Source organism: Carcharodon carcharias, chromosome 17 (assembly GCF_017639515.1).
Source record: "Carcharodon carcharias isolate sCarCar2 chromosome 17, sCarCar2.pri, whole genome shotgun sequence".
Taxonomy (NCBI): domain Eukaryota; kingdom Metazoa; phylum Chordata; class Chondrichthyes; order Lamniformes; family Lamnidae; genus Carcharodon; species Carcharodon carcharias.
In genome coordinates this window covers 30,521,190-30,546,165 of record NC_054483.1, presented here as the reverse complement: position 1 = coordinate 30,546,165, position 24,976 = coordinate 30,521,190, and the positions used below count along the sequence as shown (strand labels likewise).

The 24,976-nt window shown below is 45.4% G+C and overlaps 1 protein-coding gene across 1 annotated transcript in view; it reads left to right on the top strand.

The window, feature by feature from the left end:
- LOC121289624 (calcium-activated potassium channel subunit alpha-1-like) overlaps positions 1–24,976 on the top strand; it is a 109,264-nt gene that overhangs the window by 60,550 nt on the left and 23,738 nt on the right. Inside the window, exons 18-20 of the mRNA XM_041209255.1 lie at positions 7,344–7,437; positions 21,201–21,425; positions 22,915–23,116. Of these exons, the coding sequence (XP_041065189.1) occupies positions 7,344–7,437; positions 21,201–21,425; positions 22,915–23,116 (521 nt within the window). The remainder of the gene's footprint in view (positions 1–7,343; positions 7,438–21,200; positions 21,426–22,914; positions 23,117–24,976) is intronic.

Sequence of the window (24,976 nt, the reverse complement as noted above, 5' to 3'; positions counted from 1 at the left end):
ACAAATCTACCATATCCCAATGTCACAAAACACTCTACAGCCAATGAAATACTTTACCGTGTAGTGTCTGCTGTAATGTAGGAAATACGGCAGCCCCAATGTATGCACAGCAAGATCCCACAGACAACAAGTGAGTTAAACAGCCAGCAAAATCTCGTTCTGCTTGAGGCATGAATATTGACCAGGACACTGGGGAGAATGCTCCTGATCTTTGAACTCATGTACATGGGATTTGAGAGGGAAAATGGGTTCAACATGTATTCCAAAGATGGCACCTCCAACAGCATAGCGCTCCCTTCGTCTTGCATTGGACTGGATTGGAGAATCATAGAAGAGTTGAGCATGGAAGGAGGCCATTCAGCCCATTAACTCTGTGCTTGCTCTTTAAAAGAGGAAACAGTTTCATTATCCATCATGATTTTAAACACCTTTATTAAATCTCTTTTTCAGTCTTGTCTGAACAAGCCCAGCTTCTCCATCATCTCCTCAAGCCTGTTCAGCCATTCAGTTACATCATGACCCCACCTGCAATCCCTTTGCACTATAGTCAGACAGAGACCTTGATGGATATTGTAGAAGTGCCAATTGGGAAGCAATTCTCTACTGGCTATAGAGATGACCGCTGATGATATGAACAGGTCTGTGCTGGCCTGATTTAGCCTGACTCTTGACCTTTGTCTGCACATTAGGTAAGCACAGGCATTTCTACCTTTAGTGGATGCAAGATCCCAAGTCCCAGCCTCAGCTTACTGAAAAAGATAGGTTTCCATGAATTGTGAACCTGGGAAATCAGCCCATTCAGGTGAATGATTTTCCACGGACTCTTATCGACTTCAGCACACGGAGCACCAACTGCAAAACAGGCTATTGCAGTTAATAGTAGGTTCTTGAACCAGGATCACGCTCCCCCTGGCATATAGAAAACTAGGAAGAGATTCCCCCTTTTAACATCTTAAGCACATTGAGAAGATCACCCCTCAATCTCCCACAACTGATGAGCTACTGACATATACTGCCAGCCATCTCCTGAGAACAGAAAAGGATTTGAATCACAGAATCCTACAGTACAGAAGGAGGGAACTCAGCCTCAGGCATCATGTCTGTGCCAGCTCTTTGAAAGAGCTGTCCACCTCATCCTGTTTCTTTGCTCTTGGCCTTCTGGCCTTTATTTATCACTGGATTTATTTTCTTCAGTCCCATGATGCAAGGCAGAAAAGAGTCTTCAACTCAGGAATGGTGGGCCAGGTCAGGAGTGTTTGTGTTTGTAACAAACTTGGTAGAAAGGGCAGCCGGCCAACAGTTCGAGTGATGAAGTGCTCTTGCACAAAGTGTATTTCAGATGTTCCGTTCACTCCAATTCTTGGCGTGGCAGCCAGTTTCCTCCATTCTGACAGCTGCTCTGTAAATGTTACTGGAGCCTTTCAGAACAGGATGTTTGTTGATTGATTTGTTATACTGCAAATCACTCAAGAACTTTGATAAGACAAATCTGCTCGCCACTTTAATGTTTGATTATAGGCAGCCATTGATCACTGGCTGAAGTATTAGCAGCTGATACACTCGATTCCATAATTTTTCTCTCCCCCTTGCTGCTTTGCATTGATTTTCCATCAACCTGACTGGATCAGACAACAGATGAAGTTCATTAAAACTTTAATCATTGATGACTAGCAATGCTCTGATATCAGCTTCCTGGCTCGGCAGATCACCATTCCATATTACAGTTCAAATCCTTCCACGGTCTCACCCCTTTTGATCTCTATAGACTCTTCCAGCCTTGCAACCTTCTGAGATCTCTCCTCCTTTAACTTTCTGTGCTTTGGGGAGAACAACCCCAGCTTCTCTAGTCTCCCCGAGTAACTGAAGACCCTCATCCCTGGGACCGTTCCAGTAAATCTCCTCTGCACCTTCACCAAGGCCTTGACATTTCTAAACTTTGGTGTCTGAAATTAGACACAATACTATAACTGAGGCCTCAGCAGTGATTTCCTTACTTCCTTACACAACTTCCTTACTTTTGTACCCTAGATCTCTGTTCGATACAATTTTAGCAGCTTTATCAACTTATCCCTCAAAAATTTTGGATACTGCTATAGTTTGTACTTCATAGGATGCCAGAAGCAAGTAAAACTGATCAGACCAGAGAAACTGAAAGCCTGGTCAGAGCTCCAGGCCATCAAACAGTCACACAGCTTGATGATGAGCAATGGCCCATTGCTCACACACTGGATTTATTTCTATTGCTGGCACTCACTGAAGGGAAAGGTTTGAACAGCCTGACTCGAGCTGTTTCACAGGCCACAGCCTTAATTTAATTAAGCAATGGGAAAGTGATGGGCCCAAAGCCAGTTCTGTGGAACAGAGCTTGTCAGAATCCCTCTCGAGCCCCCTCATAGCAAAAAAAAGAATTAATAATGTTAAAAACAGAAATGCTTCTCAATCCTTCAAAGGGCAGAAGGTCGTCTATAAATCTGGTTGAGGCATTTATGGGGCAAGGCGAAGTTCAGCATCAAATAAAAGCCCTGCTTGCTTGGGCTTGAGAGGCTTTTGAATAAGTAGCTGCACAAGGGCTTGGAGTGGAGCAGAATCTCCTTCTAATTAGTTGTTCTGTACACGTCAGATGCATGCACTTTGAAAATATTTCTTTGCCTCATTTAAGCTGCGGCTGTATCTCAATCATTGCTGTTTGTTATCGGGCAGGAGTAACACTTGGCTCTGTTTTGTCAACTGGGAAAATATAAACTTGTCATAATAGAGAGTTTGTGCCAAAAATAGCCATTTCACGAGGTGGGAAAACAAACGCCAGCAGTGATTGGCTCTTGAAGGTCAAACTGACCTGATTGTGAACTCAATTCAGTCCTGAGATTGCAGGTTGTTGATCATTTGCTGTAGGACTGACATGGAAAGAGGGGAGGAGGGAACTGGCATCAGTCTCAGCGAAGGTGCAGTTCGCTGAGTGTTGTAGAACTGGAGGAGGTGACAGAGGTAGCTCTCTGAAATAATCTGTATTTCTCTACCTTTGCTCTGGAGCATCCCTGATTTCCTTCATCCCCCCAGTTGTGCCCATGTCTTCACCTGCCTGGGGCCTGAACTCTGGAATATCCTGCCTAATTCTGTCCACTTCTCTACCTCTCTTCCATCGTGGGGCGAGCAAAAAGGGAAGCTGTGGTGGTACAGTATAGTGAGGAGGATTGGTGCTGTTCTCTGCAGCAAAGAGCAGGAGTCCAGACGGTTGTATTGCCTGCCCGGTACCAGGGCTCAGGACAAATGCTCAGAGCTGGAGGAGGAGGAGCTTGGCACCAAATTAAGAAGCAGACCCTCAAAGGTAATAATCTCTGGATTATTACCTGAGCCACGTCCAAACTGGCATAGGGAAAGTAAGGTTGAATGCATGACTCAAAGGCTGGTGTGGCCAGAAATGGGTTCCAGTTCATGGGGCACCAGTGCCATTACTGGGGAAAGCGGGTACTGTACTGTTGGGATGGTCCACACCTGAACCATGTTGGGACCAGTGATCTAGTGAGCCCCAGAACTAGGGAAGTAGAGAGGGTTTTAAACAAAATAGTGTGGGCAAGGGATCAAATTTGGGAATATGTGGTAAATGAGTGGAGACAAGGCAAGAGAGAAAGGTATTAATTTGGGAAACAGACCGTGACAGGAAGGGACAGAGAGTACAAATCTAAGAGTAAATTGGCAGATCAGGCAAGGGGTTACAACAAAATCATGAAATGACAAAACTAAAGGCTCTGTATCTGAATGCAACATAACATTCAAAACAAAACAGATGAACTGATAGCGTAAATAGAAATAAATAAGTACAATCTGATAACCATTATGGAGACATGGCTGCAGGATGACATAGATCAGAACCTTAATATTGAAGGGTACGTGATACTTAGGAAGGACAGGAAGCTAGGAAAAGGTGGCGGGGTAGCTCTGTTAATTAATGATGGTATTAGCATAATAGAGATTGAAGATCTAAGATCAGAAAACCAGGATATAGAAGCAGGTGGATAGAGATGAGAAATGATAAAGTCACTTGCAGGAGTGGTTTACAGGCCCCCTAACAGTAACTACATGGTAGGACGGGGTATAAAGGGAGAAATAATAGGAGCTTGTCAGAAAGGTACAGTGATAATCATGGGAGAGTTCAATCTACATTCAGAAGAAAAATCAGATGGGCAAGGGTAGCCCAGATGAGGAGTTCAAAGAATATTTTTGAGATAGTTTCTTAGAAGAGGCTGCCTGGAGCCAACCAGAGAGCAGGCTATACTAGAGCTGGTATTGTGCAACGAGGTAGGATTAATTAATGACCTCATGGTGAAGGCGCTCCTAGGTAACAGCGATCATAATATGAATGAATTTTACATTCAGTTGGAGGGAGAGAAGAGTGGCCTAAGACTGGTATTTTAAACTTAAATAAGGGCAATTATGAGGGCATGAAATCAGAGCTAGCTAAGGTCAACTGGCAAATTAGGTTAAAGGATAGGTCAATGGAGATGCACTGGCAGACATTTCAGGGGATAGTTCAAGATACACAGAATAGATACATTCCAATGCGAATGAAAAATTCCAAGGGAAGGACCCACCATCCTTGTTTAACTAAAAAAGTTAAAGATAGGACCAGCTCACCACCACCTTCTCAAGGGTAGGATGGGCAAAAAAATGCTGGCCTAGCCAGCGACACCCACGTCCCATGAATGATTAAAAAAACTTATAGGAAAAGTATATAAATGAGCTAATGTGGGTGGCAGGTCAGAAGATTGGACAAAATTTTAAAAACAGCAAAGAATGACTAAAAGATTAATGAGGAGGGAAAAATTAGAGTAAGAGAAAGCTAGGTAGTAATATTAAACCAGATAATAAGAGTTTCTATAGATATTTCAAAAAGAAAAATGTTAACAAGGTGGTCCTATAGAAAGTGAGTCTGGGGAATTAATAATGGAAAATAAGGAGATGGCAGATTAACTGAACAGGTATTTTGCATCAGTCGTCACTATAGAGGATACAAGTGACATCCCTGAAATAGCTGTAAATCAGGAACTGGAAGGGAGGGAGGAACTCAAGAAAATTACAAATTACATATTAAATTAGAGCGACGGAGATTGAGGGGCGACTTGATAGAAGTTTACAAAATTATGAGTGGCATGGACAGAGTAGATAGTCAGAAGCTTTTTCCCAGGGTGGAAGAATCAATTACTAGGGGGCATAGATTTAAGGTGAGAGGAGAAAACTATAGAGGAGATGTGCAGGGCAAGTTTTTTATGCAGAGGGTAGTGAGTGTCTGGAATTCGCTGCCAGAGGAGATGGTGGAAGCAGGTACGATAGTGGTGTTTAAGAGGCAGCTTGACGAATACATGAATAGGATGGGAATAGAGGGATACGAACCCCAGAAGTGAAAAATGTTTTAGTTGACGGGCAATATGATCGGCGCAGGCTTGGAGGGCCGAAGGGTCTGTTCCTGTGCTGTACTTTTCTTTGTTCTTTGTACAGCAGGTAATTGGTACTTTGCAAATTGTTGGAGCTGCAGGCTGACAAGTTCCCAGGTCCTGACTGACTTCATCCTAGAAGTGGATACTGAGATAGTTGATGCATTGGTTTTAATTTTCCAAAATTCCCTGGATTCGGGGAAGGTTCTATTAGTTTGGAAAATAGCTAATGTAACTCCTTTATTCAAAAAGGGGATAAGACAGAAAGCGGCCCAGGCCAGTTAGCTTAACATCTGTCACAGGGAAAAGTAGAAAATATTATTAAAGATGCTATAGCAGGGCACTTAGAAAAATTCAAGTTAATCAGGCAGATTCAAGATGGTTTTGTGAAAGGGAAATCATGTTTGACCAATTTAATGAAGTTTTTTGAAGAAGTAACGTACGTTGCGGATAAAGGGGAACCAGTAGATGTACTGTACTTGATTTCCAGAAGGCATTTGATAAGATGCCACATCAAAGGTTATTGTGGAAAATAAAAACTCATGGTGTAGGAGGTAACAAATTAGCATGGATAAAAGATTAGCTAACTAACAGGAAACAGCGAGTAGGCATAAATGGGTCATTTTCTGGTTGGCAAGATGCAATGAGTGGTGTGCCACAGGGATAGGTGCTGGGGCCTCAACTTTTTACAATTTATATAAATGACTTAGATGAAGGGACCAAAGATATGGTTGCTAAATTTGCTGATGATGCAAGGATAGGTAGGAGAGTAAGTTGTGAAGAGGACATAAGAAGGCCACAAAGGGATATAGATATTTTCAGTGAATGGACAAAGATTTAGCAAATGGAGTATAATATGTGAAATTGCCCATTTTGGCAGGAAGAATAAGAATGAAGTATATTATCTAAATGGTGTGAGATTGCAGAGCTCTGAGATGCAGTGGATTCTGGGTATCCTAGTGCATGAATAACAAAAGGTGAAGCTGCAGGTACAGGAGACAATTAGGAAAGCTAATAGAATGTTATCGTTTATTGTGAGGGAATTGAATACAAAAGTAGGGAGGTTATGCTTCAGTTAAACAGGATATTGGTGAGGCCATATCTGGTGTACTGAGTACAGTATTGGTCTTCTTCATTAAGGAAAGATGTAAATGCATTGGAAACAGTTCAGAGAAGGTTTACTTGACTAATATCTTGAATGGGCAGGTTGTCTTTTGAGGAAAGGTTGGGTAGGCTAGTGTATTGGACAGGAGGGGGGTTCTTATGGATCATTTTAAATGCAGTGAGCAACCCTGTCAGGTTATCTCACAATTCTGCATTAAGATGGGTGGGTATGGGATCCAATCTGGTTGGGATCCCTCTGCTGTCAGTCAGGTAGTAGCCTCCATATCTTTTGGAACACTACTGCTCTCTGGTGGATGGTCGGCTCTTGCTGTACTGCCTGGTGGCTTTTCAACTAAGTGAGGCATCACACTCACTCTTTCTGGGCTAATTTGGGAACTTTCCTGGTCCCCATTTAAATTCACCATAAAGCTTCCAGCCAGACCTATCAATGGCTTCTCAGGCTGTGCCTTTGGATTTGGAGGGGTGCTCTCCTAACTTGTTCCATGTATCCTGGAATATCACTGCCCTCTCACATGGAGGTGCAGCTCCAGCAACACTCCCTGGTGGCTTTTTGACTGGGGGAGGCATTTCACTTCCTATCTCCTCATCGGTTTGGGAAATCCCTTTGTCCCTATTTAGTATCAGAAAGGAGGTTTCTGCCAGCTATTCTCACGGCAATTTCTTAACCTTTGTCTTTCCTGGTTTAATAACTTGCTCTAGGACTCCTCAGGTTTACTTTGGGAATATTCTGTGGGGCTGAATCAAGGGATAAATCTCATTTTATTTTGATTTTGCTTTTTTTATTTTCAGGGATGGAGCAATGACAAATAAAGAGAAAGTGAAATTGGATTCGACTGGCATGTTCCACTGGTGCCCACCAAAGGGCATCAATCAAGTAACACTGGTGGGTACTCTGATTTGGGCTGGCGGCTGTTATTGAAAAAGCCGGAATATCGGGGTGTGTATTCCTGATGGAGTTTCTCCCAGGTGTTTGGCTTCAATGCCAGGGTGGTGAATCCTCCCCCATAGTTACAAGCAACAGGTCTCTCATTCTCACTGCTCCATTAACTTATAGATCCTTGGCGTGGCACATGATCTTAGAATATAGACCCCTCATGAAACAATGTTCCTTCTCCCTTTGGTAAAGAATTACATTGAATTTATAGCACAGAAATAAGTCATTCAGCCGAACTAGTCTATGCCAGTGTTTGTACACCATACCCTGTCACCATATCCTTCCCTTTTCCTCATGTGTTTATCTAACTTCCCCTTAAAAAGCCTCTATGTTATTTGCCCCAACCACTCCCTGTAATAGTGAATTCTCTATTCTCTGGGGAAGGAAATTTCTCCTACATCCCCTATTAGGTTGATTAGTGACTATCCTATATTCATGACCTCTGGTTTTGGACTTCTCCACAAATGTAACCCCCCTGTTCAAGAAGGAGGGAGGGAGAGACCGAAATCATGAAACTATAGGCCAGTTAGCCTAAAATCTGTCAAAGGGAAATTGCTAGAATGCATTATTAAGAACATTATGGCAGGAGGGAAGGCAGTGTTGTCTTGGGATTGTTGCTGGACTAGTAATCCAGAGGCCTAGGGTAGTTCTCTGGGAACCCGGGTTTGAATCCATCACAGCAGATGGTGGAATTTGAACTCAATAAAAATCAGGAATTAAAAGTCTAATGACGACCATTGTTGATTGTCGTAAAAACCTGTCTGGTTCACTAATGCCCTTCAGGGAAGGAAATCTGCCATCCTTACCCGATCTGGCCTACATGTGACTCCAGACCCATGGCACCCACTCTTAACTGCCCACTAAAATGGCCTAGCAAGCCCCTCAGTTGTATCAATCTGCAAAAAAGTGCTGTCCCACCGTCAGGATGGAACCAGCAGCACAGTGGTATGTAGTATAGAGTCCCGAGGGAGTCCTCAACATTGACTTCAGACCCCATGAAGTCTCATGGTATCAGGTCAAACATGGGCAAGGAAACCATGTACTGTCCCCCTCAGCTGATGAATCAGCGCTCCTCCATGTTGAACAACACTTGGAGGAAGCTCTGAGGGTGGCAAGGGCACAGAATGTTCTCTGGGTGGGGGACTTCAATGTCCATCATCAAGAGTGGCTCAGTAGCACCACTACTAACCAAGCTGGCCGAGCCTTAAAGGACATAGCTGCTAGACTGGGTCTGCAGCAGGTGGTGAGGGAATGAACAAGAGGGAAAAACATACTTGACCTCATCCTCACCAACCTGCCTGCTGCAGATGCATTTGTCCATGACAGTATCGGTAGGAGTAACCACTGCACAGTCCTTATGGAGATGACGTCCTATCTTCACATCGTGTTGTGTGGCACTACTACCATACTAAATAGGATAGATTTTGAACAGATCTGGTAACTCAAGATTGGGCATCTATGAGGTACTGTGGGCCATCAGCAGCAGCAGAATTGTACTTGAACACAATCTGTAACCTCATGGACTGGCATATCCCTCACTCTACCATTACCATCAAGCCAGGGGATCAATGAAGAGTGCAGGAGGGCATGTCAGGAGGAGCACCAGGGACACCTAAAAATGAGGTGTCAATTTGGTGAAGCAATAACACAAGACTACTCGTGTGCCAAACAGCATAAGCAGCAAGTGATAGACAGGGCTAAGCGATCCCACAACCAACGGATCAGATCTAAGCTCTGCAGTCCTGCCACACCCAGTCATGAATGGTGGTGGACAATTAAACAACTCACTTGAGGAGGAGGCTCCACAAATAGCCCCATCCTCAATGATGGGGGAGCCCAGCACATCAGTGCAAAAGATAAAGATGAAGCATTCGCAACAATCTTCAGCCAGAAGTGCGAAGTGGATGATCCAGCTTGGCCTCCTCTGGAAGTCCCCAGCATCACAGATGCCAGTCTTCAGCCAATTCGATTCATGTGATATCAAGAAATGGCTGAAGGCACAGGATAATGCAAAGGCTATGGGCCTGACAATATTCCAGCAATGGTAATGAGGATTTTAACTCCAGAACCTGCTGCATCCCTAGCCAAGCTGTTCCAGTACAGCTACAGCACTGGCATCTACCCAGCTATGTGGAAAATTGCCCAGGTATGACCTGTACACAAAAAGCAGGACTAATCCAATCTGGCCAATTACCGCCCCATCAGTCTACTCTGGATTATCAATAATGGAAGGGGTCATCAACAGTGCTATCGAGCGGCACTTGCTTAGCAATAACCTGCTCACTGACGCTCAGTTTGGGTTCTGCCAGGGCCACTCAGCTCCTGACCTCATTACAGCCTTGGTTCAAGCATGGACAAAAGAGCTGAACTCCCAAAGTGAGGTGAGAGTGACGGCCCTTGACATCAAGGCAGCTTTTCACCAAGTGTGGCATCAAGGAGCCCTAGCAAAACTGGAGTCAATGGGAATCAGAGAAAAACTCTGCTAGTTGGAGTCATACCTAGCACAAAGGAAGATGGTTGTGGTTATTGGAGGTCAGTCATCTCAGTTTCAAGACATCACTGCAGGAGTTCCTTGGGGTAGTGTCCTCAGCCTAACTATCTTTAACTGCTTCATCAATGACCTTCCTTCCATCATAAGGTCAGAAGTGGGGGTGCTCGCTGATGATTGCACAATGTTCAGCACTATTTGTGACTCCTCATACTGAAGCAGTCCATGTCCAAATGCAGCAAGACCTGGATAATATCCAGGCTTGAGCTGACAAGTAACAAGTAATGTTCATGTCACACAAGTGCCAGGCAATGACCACCTCCAACAAGAGAGATTATAACCATCGCCCCTTGACATTCAGCGGCATTCCCATTGCTGAATCCCCCATTATCAATATCCTGGGGATTACCATTGACCAGAAACTGAACTGGACTGGCCATATAAATACTGTGACTACAAGAGCAGGTCAGAGGCTGTGAATTCTGCGATGAGTAACTCTCCTCCTGACTCCCCAAAGCCTGTCCACCATCTACAAGGCACAAGTCAGGAGTGTGATGGAATACTCCCCACTTGCCTGGATGAGCGTAGCTCCAACAACACCCAAGAAGCTTGACACCATCCAGGATAAAGCAGCCTGCTTGATTGGCATCACATCCACAAACATTCACTCCCTCCATCACTGATGCACCGTGACAGCAGTGTGTACCATCTGCAAGATGCATGGCAGGAACTCAACAAGCCTCAGTAGACTGCACCTTGCACACCCACAACCGCTACCACCTAGAAGGACAAGGGCAGCAGACACATGGGAACACCACCGCCTGGAAGTTCCCCTCCAAGCCACTTGCCATCCTGACTTGGAAATATATCACCATTCCGGGGTCAAAATCCTGGAACTCCCTCCGTAACAGCACAGCGGGTGCACCTGCACCACGTGGACTGCAGTGGCTCAAGGAAACATGCCTGCCGACAATTAAGAGGCCTATTAAAGCCCTTAAGCTGGTAATTAAGTTGAATTTTTTGCTGCCCGTCAACCTTACGGTTGGCAGGCGGGCAAATAGGCCAAGCGGCCTTTGCAGTTTTAGTGAAACCTCATCCAAGGGTGGGATGAAGCTTCCAACAGTGAATAAAAAAAACAGTAAAAATTTTTTAAACTCATTTTTAACATGTCCCTGTTCATGTGACAGAGTCACATGTGGGGAGATGTTTCCCTTGTTTTTCAAATCTTCATTTTGAATTTTTAAATCCTTCAGCTTCCTGAGGCAGCTCTGTGCCTTCAGCGAGCTTTCAATGAGTGCACCCCCCCACCTCATGCGCAGATTTCAGCGCTCCGTTCTTCCTGTCCCCAGCCCAGCAGCACTGAGGCTCTCAACACACTCTCAGCAGGTGTTTCACGCTGGCTGGCCGTTAATTGACCAGCCAGAATGAAGTTGTGGTCGGGGCCTGATCCGCTTTTCAGCTGTTTCCAGGCACCCCCCACCCCCCACTGCTTCCGCCCGACGATGGGAAAATCCTCCCCAGGGTAAAATCAGAGGGTTAGTTTATTTTACACACACTCAAAACATGGGGAGGGGGTGTCACTATGTAACCCTGGTACATTCACACAATGAGAAAGGGATAAGGGAAAGAAAGAGATATTGGGCAAAGACTAAAGGCAAAAAAAAAAAAAAAAATTCTTGTCCAGATTTCATGAGTCCAGAATCCAGTCAGTCAATGTCCAATAAAGGTTCTTTCAGTTGGCTTTGTCTGGGAGAAGGTCCTAGCCTTTTCCTAGGAACTCAGTTGAAGGCTGAGAAATAGATTTACTATGTAGGCAAAATGCAGGATTCTGTCTGGAGACAAGGCTGTGAAAGGGACAGAGATCAGAGGCAGGCTGCTATAGTCTGGTGTCCCGTTATCTCTTCTGAGGTCAAACAGTAACTGAAGGTGGAACCAAAAAGCTGTATAATTAAAGCAATTCAAACAGTTCAGGTCTCAGTCATGTGACAGGGCGGGTTTCAGATTGAGCCATTCAGCTAACGAAGCCCTTTTGTTCAAACTAATTGTACTTTGAGCAGGTAACTGTGGAACCATTAGCATAGATGAGTAATCACAAATAGCTTTGTCCAGAGCTGGCTGATGTCGACGTCTCGCCTACTAGCTCTTTGTGTTGGTTTGGCTGGAACGTTCAGACAATACAAGTCACATTCCAGGAGGTTGATGAGCTCACATTTGTCTATTGGAATTGCTCTGAATTTTACAGAACTACCAGCCTGTGACTAGTGGCCATTTTACTAGGCTAGCAATTGCCAATTTAAAAAAAGAATTTAAACAAGAGAATATGGAAGAGAAACAAATTCCTTTTAGACTTTTTTCTTCATGCTTTCTCACCTGACAGACCATATCTGGAGCACTGTGTACACTTTTGGTCTCCTTGTTTGAAAAAATTATATCATTGCATTAGAAGCAGTACAGAGAAGGTTCACTTGACTCATTTGTGGGATGAAGGGCTTATCTTATGAAGAAAGGCTGAACAGGTTGGGCCTATACCCTTTGGAGTTTAAAAGAATGAGATGATCTTATTAAAACATATAAGACCTGAGAGGGCGGATACCAGGAGGTTGTTTCCTCTTGTGGGGGTGACTAGAACTAGAGGACATAGTTTAAGAATAAGCGATCTCCCTTTTACGGTGTGGGTAAGGAGAATTTTTTTCTCTCTGATGGTTGTTTGTGGAATCCTCTTCTACACAAAGCAGTGGAGATTGGGTCATTGAATTTATTCAAGGCTGAGTTAGATAGATTTTTGATAGACAAGGGAGTCAAGGGTTATGGCGGGTGGCAGACAAGAAAATGGAGTTAAGACCACAACCAGATCAGCCATGATGGTATCGAATGGCGAAACAGACTCCAGCGGCTGAATTGCCTACTCCTGCTCCTAAGTCCTATGTTCCTAAATGGAAACTTCTTACAAATGACCATCTGAACAATGACAGATAGATAAAGACTTCTCTTGTCAATCTGGCCTGTTCCATTGAGCCTTCGTGCCTTGTACATCACCGTACAGTATTTGTAACCACCCCACCTCACACAAAAGTCACCTGATCACAGTCACAAGAACAGCTCAACTCTCACTTGAATGAATTCAGTGAACTGGTGTCCACCACATGAACTGTCATCCTGTTTCAAAGATCCACTGTTCTCGGGAAAAAGAATCAAAGAACATTTACAGCACAGAAGGAGGCCATTCAGCCCATTAAGCCCATGCCGGCTCGCTGCAAGAGCAATTCAGCTCATCCCACGCGCTCACCCTTTCTACATGGAACTGTAATTTTTTGTCCCTTCAGGTGTTTAGCAAATTCCCTTTTAAATACCACAATTTGATCTCCCTTTACCATCCTTTTGGTGGTGCATTCTAGATTGTAAAATATCTTTTCCCTCAAGTTGCATTCAATTCTTTTGTCAATCGGTGTCCTTCTGCCATCTAGCCAAGATCTGGCTTTTCAAAATTTAAAATTGTGATCCCATGCTCTGCCCTAACTTATTTAATTGAAATGAACTGTCAACGGGAATAAAATTGTTCTGATTGGTCAGGGACTGTTAATATTTAAAGAGAAATTCAAATACCCAGAAATTAATGAACAGTACTAAGCTACAAGATTCCATAACAAAAACAGAATTACCTGGAAAAACTCAGCAGGTCTGGCAGCATCGGCGGAGAAGAAAAGAGTTGACGTTTCGAGTCCTCATGACCCTTCGACAGAACTTGCGTTCGAGTCCAAGAAAGAGTTGAAATATAAGCTGGTTTAAGGTGTGTGTGTGGGGGGCGGAGAGATAGAGAGACAAAGAGGTGGGGGGGGGGTGTGGTTGTAGGGACAAACAGGCAGTGATAGAAGCAGATCATCAAAAGATGTCAACGACAATAGTACAATAGAACACATAGGTGTTAAAATTAAAGTTGGTGATATTATCTAAACGAATGTGCTAATTAAGAATGGATGGTAGGGCACTCAAGGTATAACTCTAGTGGGGGTTTTTTTTTATATAATGGAAATAGGTGGGAAAAGGAAAATCTTTATAATTTATTGGAAAAAAAAGGGAAGGGGGAAACAGAAAGGGGGTGGGGATGGGGGAGGGAGCTTACGACCTAAAGTTGTTGAATTCAATATTCAGTCTGGAAGGCTGTAAAGTCCCTAGTCGGAAGATGAGGTGTTGTTCCTCCAGTTTGCGTTGGGCTTCACTGGAACAATGCAGCAAGCCAAGGACAGACATGTGGGCAAGAGAGCAGGGTGGAGTTGAAATGGCAAGCGACAGGGAGGTTTGGGTCATTCTTGCGGACAGACCGCAGGTGTTCTGCAAAGCGGTCGCCCAGTTTACGTTTGGTCTCTCCAATGTAGAGGAGACCACATTGGGAGCAACGAATGCAGTAGACTAAGTTGGGGGAAATGCAAGTGAAATGCTGCTTCACTTGAAAGGAGTGTTTGGGTCCTTGGACGGTGAGGAGAGAGGAAGTGAAGGGGCAGGTGTTGCATCTTTTGCGTGGGCATGGGGTGGTGCCATAGGAGGGGGTTGAGGAGTAGGGGGTGATGGAGGAGTGGACCAGGGTGTCCCGGAGGGAGCGATCCCTACGGAATGCCGATAAGGGGGGTGAAGGGAAGATGTGTTTGGTGGTGGCATCATTGCTGGAGTTGGCGGAAATGGCGGAGGATGATCCTTTGAATGCGGAGGCTGGTGGGGTGATAAGTGAGGACAAGGGGGACCCTATCATGTTTCTGGGAGGGAGGAGAAGGCGTGAGGGCGGATGCACGGGAGATGGGCCGGACACGGTTGAGGGCCCTGTCAACGACCGTGGGTGGAAAACCTCGGTTAAGGAAGAAGGAGGACATGTCAGAGGAACTGTTTTTGAATGTAGCATCATCAGAACAGATGCGACGGAGGTGAAGGAACTGAGAGAATGGGATGGAGTCCTTACAGGAAGCGGGGTGTGAGGAGCTGTAGTCGAGATAGCTGTGGGAGTCGGTGGGTTTGTAATGGATATTGGTGGACAGTCTATCACCAGAGATTGAGACAGAGAGGTCAAGGAAGGGAAGGGAAGTGTCAGAGATGGACCACGTGAAAATGATGGAGGGGTGGAGATTGGAAGCAAAATTAATAAATTTTTCCAAGTCCTGACGAGAGCATGAAGCGGCACCGAAGTAATCATCGATGTACCGGAGAAAGAGTTGTGGAAGGGGGCCGGAGTAGGACTGCAACAAGGAATGTTCCACATACCCCATAAAGAGACAGGCATAGCTGGGACCCATGCGGGTACCCATAGCCACACCTTTTATTTGGAGGAAGTGAGAGGAGTTGAAGGAGAAATTGTTCAGTGTGAGAACAAGTTCAGCCAGACGGAGGAGAGTAGTGGTGGATGGGGATTGTTCGGGCCTCTGTTCGAGGAAGAAGCTAAGGGCCCTCAGACCATCCTGGTGGGGGATGGAGGTGTAGAGGGATTGGACGTCCATGGTGAAGAGGAAGCGGTTGGGGCCAGGGAACTGGAAATTGTTGATGTGACGTAAGGTGTCAGAGGAATCACGGATGTAGGTGGGAAGGGACTGGACAAGGGGAGAGAGAAGGGAGTCAAGATAATGAGAAATGAGTTCTGTGGGGCAGGAACAAGCTGAGACGATCGGTCTACCGGGGCAGTTCTGTTTGTGGATTTTGGGTAGGAGATAGAAGCGGGCCGTCCGAGGTTGGGAGACTATCAGGTTGGAAGCTGTGGGAGGGAGATCCCCAGAAGAGATGAGGTCAGTGACAGTCCTGGAAACAATGGCTTGATGTTCAGTGGTGGGGTCATGGTCCAGGGAGAGGTAGGAGGAAGTGTCTGCGAGTTGACGCTCAGCCTCCGCGAGGTAGAGGTCAGTGCGCCAGACAACAACAGCACCACCCTTGTCAGCGGGTTTGATGACAATGTCAGGGTTGGACCTGAGAGAATGGAGTGCAGTAAGTTCAGAGAGAGACAGGTTAGAATGGGTGAGAGGAGCAGAGAAATTGAGACGACTAATGTCGCGCCGACAGTTCTCAATAAAAAGATCAAGAGAAGGTAAGAATCCAGAGGGAGGGGTCCAGGTGGAGGGAGAATATTGGAGATGGGTAAATGGATCCGTTGAACTGGGAGAGGACTCCTGCCCAAAGAAGTGAGCCCGGAGACGAGGACGGCGGAAGAAGAGTTCAGCATCATGCCGAGCCCGAAATTCATTGAGGTGAGGGCGTAAGGGTATGAAACTAAGTCCTTTGCTGAGCACTGAACGTTCAGCATCGGAGAGGGGAAGGTCAGGGGGTATAGTGAATACACGGCTGGGGTTGGGATTGGAAGAAAGGGTGGGGACGGAGGAACAGGCAGGGGTGGAGGGTCCTAGATGGGTGTTGGTGTCAATGAGTTGTTGCAGCTTGCGTTCCTTAGCACTTGAGAGAAAGAGAAAAAGTTTCTTGTTGAGGCGTCGGATGAGCCGAAGGATAAAATGAAACTGGGGGCACGCGCAGCTTTGAAAAAGGGTGCGGCGGTGCTGCTGGAGGGAGAGGTCGAGTGTGTTCATATGGCGGCGCATGGCACTGAGTGTGGATTTCAGAATGTGACGGGAACAGCAGTCCGAGAAACGTTTTATGTCCCGGAGATACCTGTAATCCTGGGTGGGTTCGAAACATGAGGGGTGGAATTTCAGTTGAAATCCACGTGGGGTAAGTCGGAGACGGAGACAGTCACTGAGAAAGGAGATATGGCTGTGAAAGCGGGTTTTAGTAAACACCTTGTCAAACACTAGGAGGGAAATGGAAAGCAAGGAAGTTGAGCAAGACAACAGAGAGATATGGAAATCTTGTCGCAGAGAGGAACAGAACTTCTTCAAGGAGGTAGGCATTTCTTGAAGAGCAGTGGCAGTCAATTAAACACAGAGATAAAAACAAAAAAACTGCGGATGCTGGAAATCCAAAACAAAAACAGAATTACCTGGAAAAACTCAGCAGGTCTGGCAGCATCGGCGGAGAAGAAAAGAGTTGACGTTTCGAGTCCTCATGACCCTTCGACAGAACTTGCGTTCGAGTCCAAGAAAGAGTTGAAATATAAGCTGGTTTAAGGTGTGTGTGTGGGGGGCGGAGAGATAGAGAGACAAAGAGGTGGAGGGGGGGGGTGTGGTTGTAGGGACAAACAAGCAGTGATAGAAGCAGATCATCAAAAGATGTCAACGACAATAGTACAATAGAACACATAGGTGTTAAAATTAAAGTTGGTGATATTATCTAAACGAATGTGCTAATTAAGAATGGATGGTAGGGCACTCAAGGTATAGCTCTAGTGTGGTTTTTTTTTATATAATGGAAATAGGTGGGAAAAGGAAAATCTTTATAATTTATTGGAAAAAAAAGGGAAGGGGGAAACAGAAAGGGGGTGGGGATGGGGGAGGGAGCTTACGACCTAAAGTTGTTGAATTCAATATTCAGTCCGGAAGGCTGTAAAGTCCCTAGTCGGAAGATGAGGTGTTGTTCCTCCAGTTTGCGTTGGGCTTCACTGGAACAATGCAGCAAGCCAAGGACAGACATGTGGGCAAGAGAGCAGGGTGGAGTGTTGAAATGGCAAGCGACAGGGAGGTTTGGGTCATTCTTGCGGACTGACCGCAGGTGTTCTGCAAAGCGGTCGCCCAGTTTACGTTTGGTCTCTCCAATGTAGAGGAGACCACATTGGGAGCAACGAATGCAGTAGACTAAGTTGGGGAAATGCAAGTGAAATGCTGCTTCACTTGAAAGGAGTGTTTGGGTCCTTGGACGGTGAGGAGAGAGGAAGTGAAGGGGCAGGTGTTGCATCTTTTGCGTGGGCATGGGGTGGTGCCATAGGAGGGGGTTGAGGAGTAGGGGGTGATGGAGGAGTGGACCAGGGTGTCCCGGAGGGAGCGATCCCTACGGAATGCCGATAAGGGGGGTGAAGGGAAGATGTGTTTGGTGGTGGCATCATGCTGGAGTTGGCGGAAATGGCGGAGGATGATCCTTTGAATGCGGAGGCTGGTGGGGTGATAAGTGAGGACAAGGGGGACCCTATCATGTTTCTGGGAGGGAGGAGAAGGCGTGAGGGCGGATGCGCGGGAGATGGGCCGGACACGGTTGAGGGCCCTGTCAACGACCGTGGGTGGAAAACCTCGGTTAAGGAAGAAGGAGGACATGTCAGGGGAACTGTTTTTGAATGTAGCATCATCGGAACAGATGCGACGGAGGCGAAGGAACTGAGAGAATGGGATGGAGTCCTTACAGGAAGCGGGGTGTGAGGAGCTGTAGTCGAGATAGCTGTGGGAGTCGGTGGGTTTGTAATGGATATTGGTGGACAGTCTATCACCAGAGATTGAGATAGAGAGGTCAAGGAAGGGAAGGGAAGTGTCAGAGATGGACCACGTGAAAATGATGGAGGGGTGGAGATTGGAAGCAAAATTAATAAATTTTTCCAAGTCCTGACGAGAGCATGAAGCGGCACCGAAGTAATCATCGATGTACCGGAGAAAGAGTTGTGGAAGGGGGCCGGAGTAGGACTGCAACAAGGAATGTTCCACATACCCCATAAAGAGACAGGCATAGCTGGGGCCCATGCAGGTACCCATAGCCACACCTTTTATTTGGAGGAAGTGAGAGGAGTTGAAGGAGAAATTGTTCAGCGTGAGAACAAGTTCAGCCAGACGGAGGAGAGTAGTGGTGGATGGGGATTGTTCGGGCCTCTGTTCGAGGAAGAAGCTAAGGGCCCTCAGACCATCCTGGTGGGGGATGGAGGTGTAGAGGGATTGGACGTTCCATGCTTTCCAAAAAAACAAACTTTATTGTTTTTTAAGAAGTAAACAAAACAAACGCTATAGGTTATGACTTTGCACTGTGTTTTACTCCTTACTTCCCCAAAGTCTTTTCCAAAAGACATACCAATCTTAAAGTTATTTACTTCCATAGGGGCCATCCAAAACTATGCCACAGTCCTATGCTAATTACTTTAATTCTCCTCAGCTCCAGCTATTCTCAGAGGTAAGACTTTCATTTATGATTTCTTAACTGCAGATCCCTCAGTCCCTTTTTCTGGTTGCCTTCTCAATACTTCCAAGCGGATCTGCTGGTTGCTTTCTTTTGCCACAAGACTCTGTGAAGATCACTGTAGATTTTTCCAGTAGCCGCAAGCTAGAACAAATTTCCAGTTTCTGTTCCCTCAAGAAATCCAATCTGGGATTAAGCCTCACCCACCTTCAGTGCAACTAATGATGAAGTTAGCATTTCTCTGCTTCTATGATAGGCCTAACTAACCGTTATTTACTTTGGCTATCTTCTCTTTGCAAGTTGCAAACTGCACACCCCCAGGTCCAAGATACAACTAAAACTCTCAGCAACCTCTCAATAAATTGGAACCAGAGGATCTCCCTAAACTCCACCAATCACCTCGATGAAGTAGCATGCTCTAGGCTGTCCTCAAACAAATTATCCCTCATTTACAACTTCTTCTTCTACCTGAAGAAATAAATAGATTTTACAACTTTTGATGGTTCATTGAATGCTTTAAAATTAATTTAGCTCAAACTCCCAAGACAAAAGATCTCTCTGAATTACCCATACTAAAACGATTGCAGATGCCATGTCTCCACCAAAAGGCTCAAAAATAGGTCACTCATTGTTTCAGTTTCTCCACCTGCCTTCTACTCTGACCTTTTAATCAACCTGGCCCAAGCTTTTGATAAACATGAACCATTCTTTGAATTCTAATTAACTCAGGCTTATTGAGTTGCATTTACATATAATGTTTACCAGTTTTAAATCAGGTTTTCCCCAGTTCTCTATGGTTAGAACTTTAATTCCGAAAACTGAAAGTTACATTTGAAAACATATAAATTATGAACCAAGTATTCCTGACACGGTTCTCTTCGGTATCTTATAAATCTCAATATGGTCAGTTTGAAATTTACATTCCTCTAAAGTATGGAGTCCCAACTCTTCTAGCCTATACTTTTTACTGGGAGTTAGTCTTGTGGCTGTGCTCAGCACGCTTTGCAAAGCTTCAATATCACCCAGCGTGAGAGGAGACCAAACTGGACACAATATTCCAGGTCAGACCTGACCAACTCCAAAAGCAAAAAGACCGCGTATGCTGGAAATCTGAAATAAAAATAGAAAATGCTTGAAATACTCGGCAACCCTATTAGCAGATGTTCTGATGAAGCTTCATCTACTGGAAACGTTAATTCTATTTCTCTATCCACAGATGCTGCCTGACTGTATTTCCAGTATTTTCGTTTTTTATTTAAGGCCTTGTACAGGATGGTGAGTGACTTGGAGGGGAACTCCCAGGTGGTGGTGTTCCCCTGCAGCAGTTCAAGAAGGCAGCTCCTCACCACCTTCTCAAGGGCAACTAGGGATGGGCAATAAATGCTGGCCCAGCCAGCGAGGCCCACATCCTGTAAATACATTTTTAAAAAGGGCAAGCAGCATGCAATGGGGACCAAAGCTTTCCTACAAGCAATGGATCAGATCCAAGCTGTGCAGTCCTGCCACATCCAGTTATGAACAGTGGTGGACAATTAAACAACTAACTGGAGGAGGAGGAGGTTCCACGAGCCGCCCTGTCCTCAATGATGGGGGATCCCAGCATGTTAGTGCAAAACTAACATGAAGTGTCAGCTAGAAGTGCCAAGTGGATAATATATCTTGGCCTCCTCCTGAAGTCTCCAGCATCACAAAGGGCAGTCTTCCAGCCAATTTGATTCACTCTGCATAATATCAAGAAATGGCAGAGTGCACTGGGTATAGGTAGGGCTATGGGTCCTGACAGCATCCTGGCTATAAAACTGAAGTCTTGTGCTTCTGAACTAGTTGTGCTCCTAGTCATGTTGTTCCAGTGCAGGTACAATTCAGGCATCCACAAAGTGGCAAATTACCAGGTTTGTCCTTTCCACAAAAAGCAGGAGAAATTCAATCGGACTGATTTCTGCCTCATCACTCTGTTCTGAACAATAACCTGCGCACTGATGCTCAGTTCAAATTCTGCTAGGACCACACAGCTCCAGGCCTCATGACAGCCTTGGTCCAACCATGGACAGAACAGGGAAAAATGGACTGAATATCCTCCTCCACTTTTCTGTGTATCAGATTTGAGGGACTCAATGGCTTTCCCTTGTTCCCTTACATTGCCATGCTAGGTTTGATCCCGATTGCAATAATCAGGCATCAAAATGCTGTGCTTTCCAATTTTCTTTTCTCCCAGAATCGTGCGATGGCATCTAGACTGCAGCTGTCCAGACACGTGATCGTCTGCATCTTCAGTGATGTGCAGTGCCCTGGGATAGGCCTGCGCAACTTTGTCATGCCTCTGCGAGCGAGCAGCTTCTCCTACGATGAACTCAAGTCCATTGTGTTTGTGGGATCCCTGGAGTACATAAACCAGGAGTGGTCGACCATCAGCAATTTCCCCAAGGTCTTCATTCTGCCGGTAGGTACCGCAGCAAGAGATACGATTAATCCACGGCAGGCCGATAGATGTGGAGTGTTATTCGCAAACACAGGGAGATTGGATGCTGCATGAAATGCAGCCTTCGGATGGCCATATATCATCCTCGAGTCAGAAGATCAGGGTTCAAGACCCACTCTAGGACTTGAGCTGATCATTTAGGTTGACACTCCAATACAGTGAGAATTTGTATTTACATCTCATCTTGCACAACCTCAGGATGTCCCATAGTGTTTTACAATCAGTGAAGTACGACTGGAGTGAAGTCACTGCTGCAAAAAAGAAAATGCAGCAGACATTTACTGCACAGCAAAGCTTCGACAAACAGCAATGTGACAACTGACCAGATAACCTATTTTTTTGTTAACCAACGGTGCCATGAGATGTTTAATATCTATCTGAGAGGATGAACGGGCATCAATTTATCATCTCATTCAAAAGATGGCAACTTTGACAGGTCAGAACTCCCTCAGTATGACCCTCCAACAGTGCACCGCTCCCTCAGCACTGACCCTTCGACAGTGCGACATTCCCTCAGTACTGAACCTCTGGCAGTGCAGCACTCCCTCAGTCATGACCCTCCAACAGTGCAGCACTCCCTCAGTCATGACCCTCCGACAGTGCAGCGCTCCCTCATTACTGACTCTTCAACAGTGCAGCACGCCCTCAGTACTGACACTCTAATACTCCTATGCTTTATCAATACTGACATCCGATAGTCAGCACTCCCACAGTACTGACCCTCCAACAGTGCAGCACTCCCTCAGCATTGACCCTCTGACAGTGGAGCACTCTCTCAGTACTGACCCTCCGGCAGTGCAGCATATCCTCAGTACTGATCCTCTGACAGTGCGGCACTCCCTCAGTATTGACCCTCCAACAGTGTAGCGCTTTCTCAGTACTGACCCTCTGACAGTGCAGCACTCCCTCAGTACTGACCCTCTGACAGTGCAGCACTCCCTCAGTACTGACCCTCTGACAGTGCAGCACTCCCTCAGTACTGACCCTCCAACAGTGCAGCACTCCCTCAGTACTGACCCCGACAGTACAGCACTCCCTCAATACTGACCCTCTGACAGTGCAGCAGTGAGTTCTCCACGCTATCCTTGCCAATTTTGATCCCTCAGCCAACATCACTGAAAGAAAGCAAGTGATCTGGTTATTACCACATTGCCATCTGTGAGATCTTGCTGTGTGCAAATTGGCTGCCAGGTTTGCTACATTACAGTAGCTAACTACACTTCCAAAGATAGTACCTGATTGGCTCCAAGGTACTTTGGCATGTGCTGTGTTGTGAAAGTTTCTGTATAAGTGTAAATCCTCCTTTCTCTCCCTGTCCCACTTTCTCTCTTGGTCTGGCTCCATTGGCTGTTCATCTTCAGCAGGGGCATTGTTAGTGTGTTAGAGAATTTGCGGAGAGTTGTGTCAAGGTAAATTATGGTGCATAATTAACTCTTGGTGTTTGGTGCAGGGATCACCGTTATGTCGCGCCGATTTAAAAGCAGTCAGCATCGGCTCCTGTGACATGACTGTTATCGTCTCATCGAATCGGACCAAATTTCAGGAGAAGGCTCTGGAGGACAAGGAGTGTATCTTGGCCACACTCAACCTCAAGGCACTGGTTTTTGAAGAAGCCATGGATTCCAACAATCTGACCTCAGTAATTTTTCCGGGTACATTCTCTTACTGGCTCAACAGATAAAGGAATTTTATAAGGAGTTCACTCGGGTGCTTGGACAAGGTTTGAAATTAAATTGGGAGGGAGATGGGCACCAAACTATAGACATTGAAAAGAGGAATAAAGTATATAAAGTGCAAGTGTTGAACAGTACTAGAGAAGGAAATAGTCCCATTTCAGATAGCAACAGATGAAGAAGGACTACAAGGAATGCAAAGACAGGTTTAGATAGCACAAAGTGTGCTGAAAAAGGATGGTGAGTTCCAAGCACAAACAGTTGAATAAAAATGATGGAAAAGTAGCTAAAAATGGTGAGGACTGGGCTCTTCATATTTAAGGATACAAAGCGGTTAGACCAGTTGGGGAAGGAAGAAAGTGAAATGGGGTGGCAGTACTGATTAGGGCAAAGATTGTTGTGTTGAAAAAGGAGGATGTCCTTGAGGGGCAAGAACAGAATCCATTTAGTTCGAGTTGAGTACCCAAAAAGGGTTTGAGCACATGGATGGGAATATTCCCCAGGCTTTCAAATAGTGAGAGAGAGAAAGAGGAACAAATCTGCAGGAAAAATCACAAAGGTGCACAAACTCTCCAGTAGTGATATCAGGGGATTTTAATGTGTTAGAGTAAAGGGTAAGGAGGGGGTAAAGCTTCTGAAATGTGTTCAGGAGAACTTCCTTTATAGGACTTTTTCAGTGCAACTAGAAAGGAGGCATCGCTTTATCAGCTGCTGGGAAATGAGGAAGGCCAAGTGCCAGTGGGGCAACACTTGGTTAAGAGTGATCATTGTATCAAAAGGTTTGGTTTTGTAAGGGACAAGAGCAAGGAAAAACCTCAATAAAACGTAAGTTGTGAAGAGGACATAAGGATGCCACAAAAAGATATATATATAGGTTAAGTGAATGGGCAAAGATCTGGCAAATGCAGTATAATGTGGGAAAATGTAAAATTGCCCATTTTGGCAGGAAGAATGAAAAAGAAGCATATTATTTAAATGGTGGGAGATTGCCAAGCTCTGAGATGCAGAGGGATCTGGGTGTCCTAATGCGTGAATCACAAAATGTCAGTATGCTGGTACAACAGGTAATTAGGAAAGGTCATAGGATGTTATCATTTATTGTGAGGGGAATTGAATACAAAAGTAGCAAGATTATGCTTCAGTTGTACAGGGCATTGTTGAGACTACATCTGGAGTACCGTGTACAGTATTGGTCTCCTTATTTAAGGAAGGATGTAAGTGAGTTGGAAGCAGTTCGGAGAAGGTTTACTAGACTAATACCTGGAAGGGACAGGTTGTCTTCTGAGGAAAGGCTGGACAGGCAAGGCTTGTGCCCGCTGGAGATTAGTAGGGTAAGAGGCGACTTGATTGAAACATCTAAGATCCTGAGGGGTCTTGACAGGGTGGGTATGAAAAGGATGTTTCCTCTTGTGGGAGAATCTAGAGCTAGGGGTCATTGTTTAAAAATAAGGGGTCGGCCATTTAAGACAGAGGTGAGGAGAAATTTTTTCTCTCGGAGGGTAGTTAGTCTTTGGAGCTCTGTTCCTCAAAAGGTGGTGGAAGCAAAGTTCTTGTTTATTTTTAAGGCGGAGATGGATAGATCCTTGATAAGCAAGGGGGTAACAGCTCACATCACTGGGATGACAGGGGATCCAGCTAGGCTGAAGTGGAAGTAAAGACTGACAGGGAAATTAACAGAACAATGGGTGATTTTTTAAGGAGATGTTTCAGGTACAGGCTCGGGATGTTCCAGCAAAGGTGAAAGGTGGGGGAATCGAAACCAGAGCTCCATGGATGATGAAGGAGGGAGAGGGTATGATGAAATAAAAACAGATGCTGTATGGTGCAGGTGAATTCTTC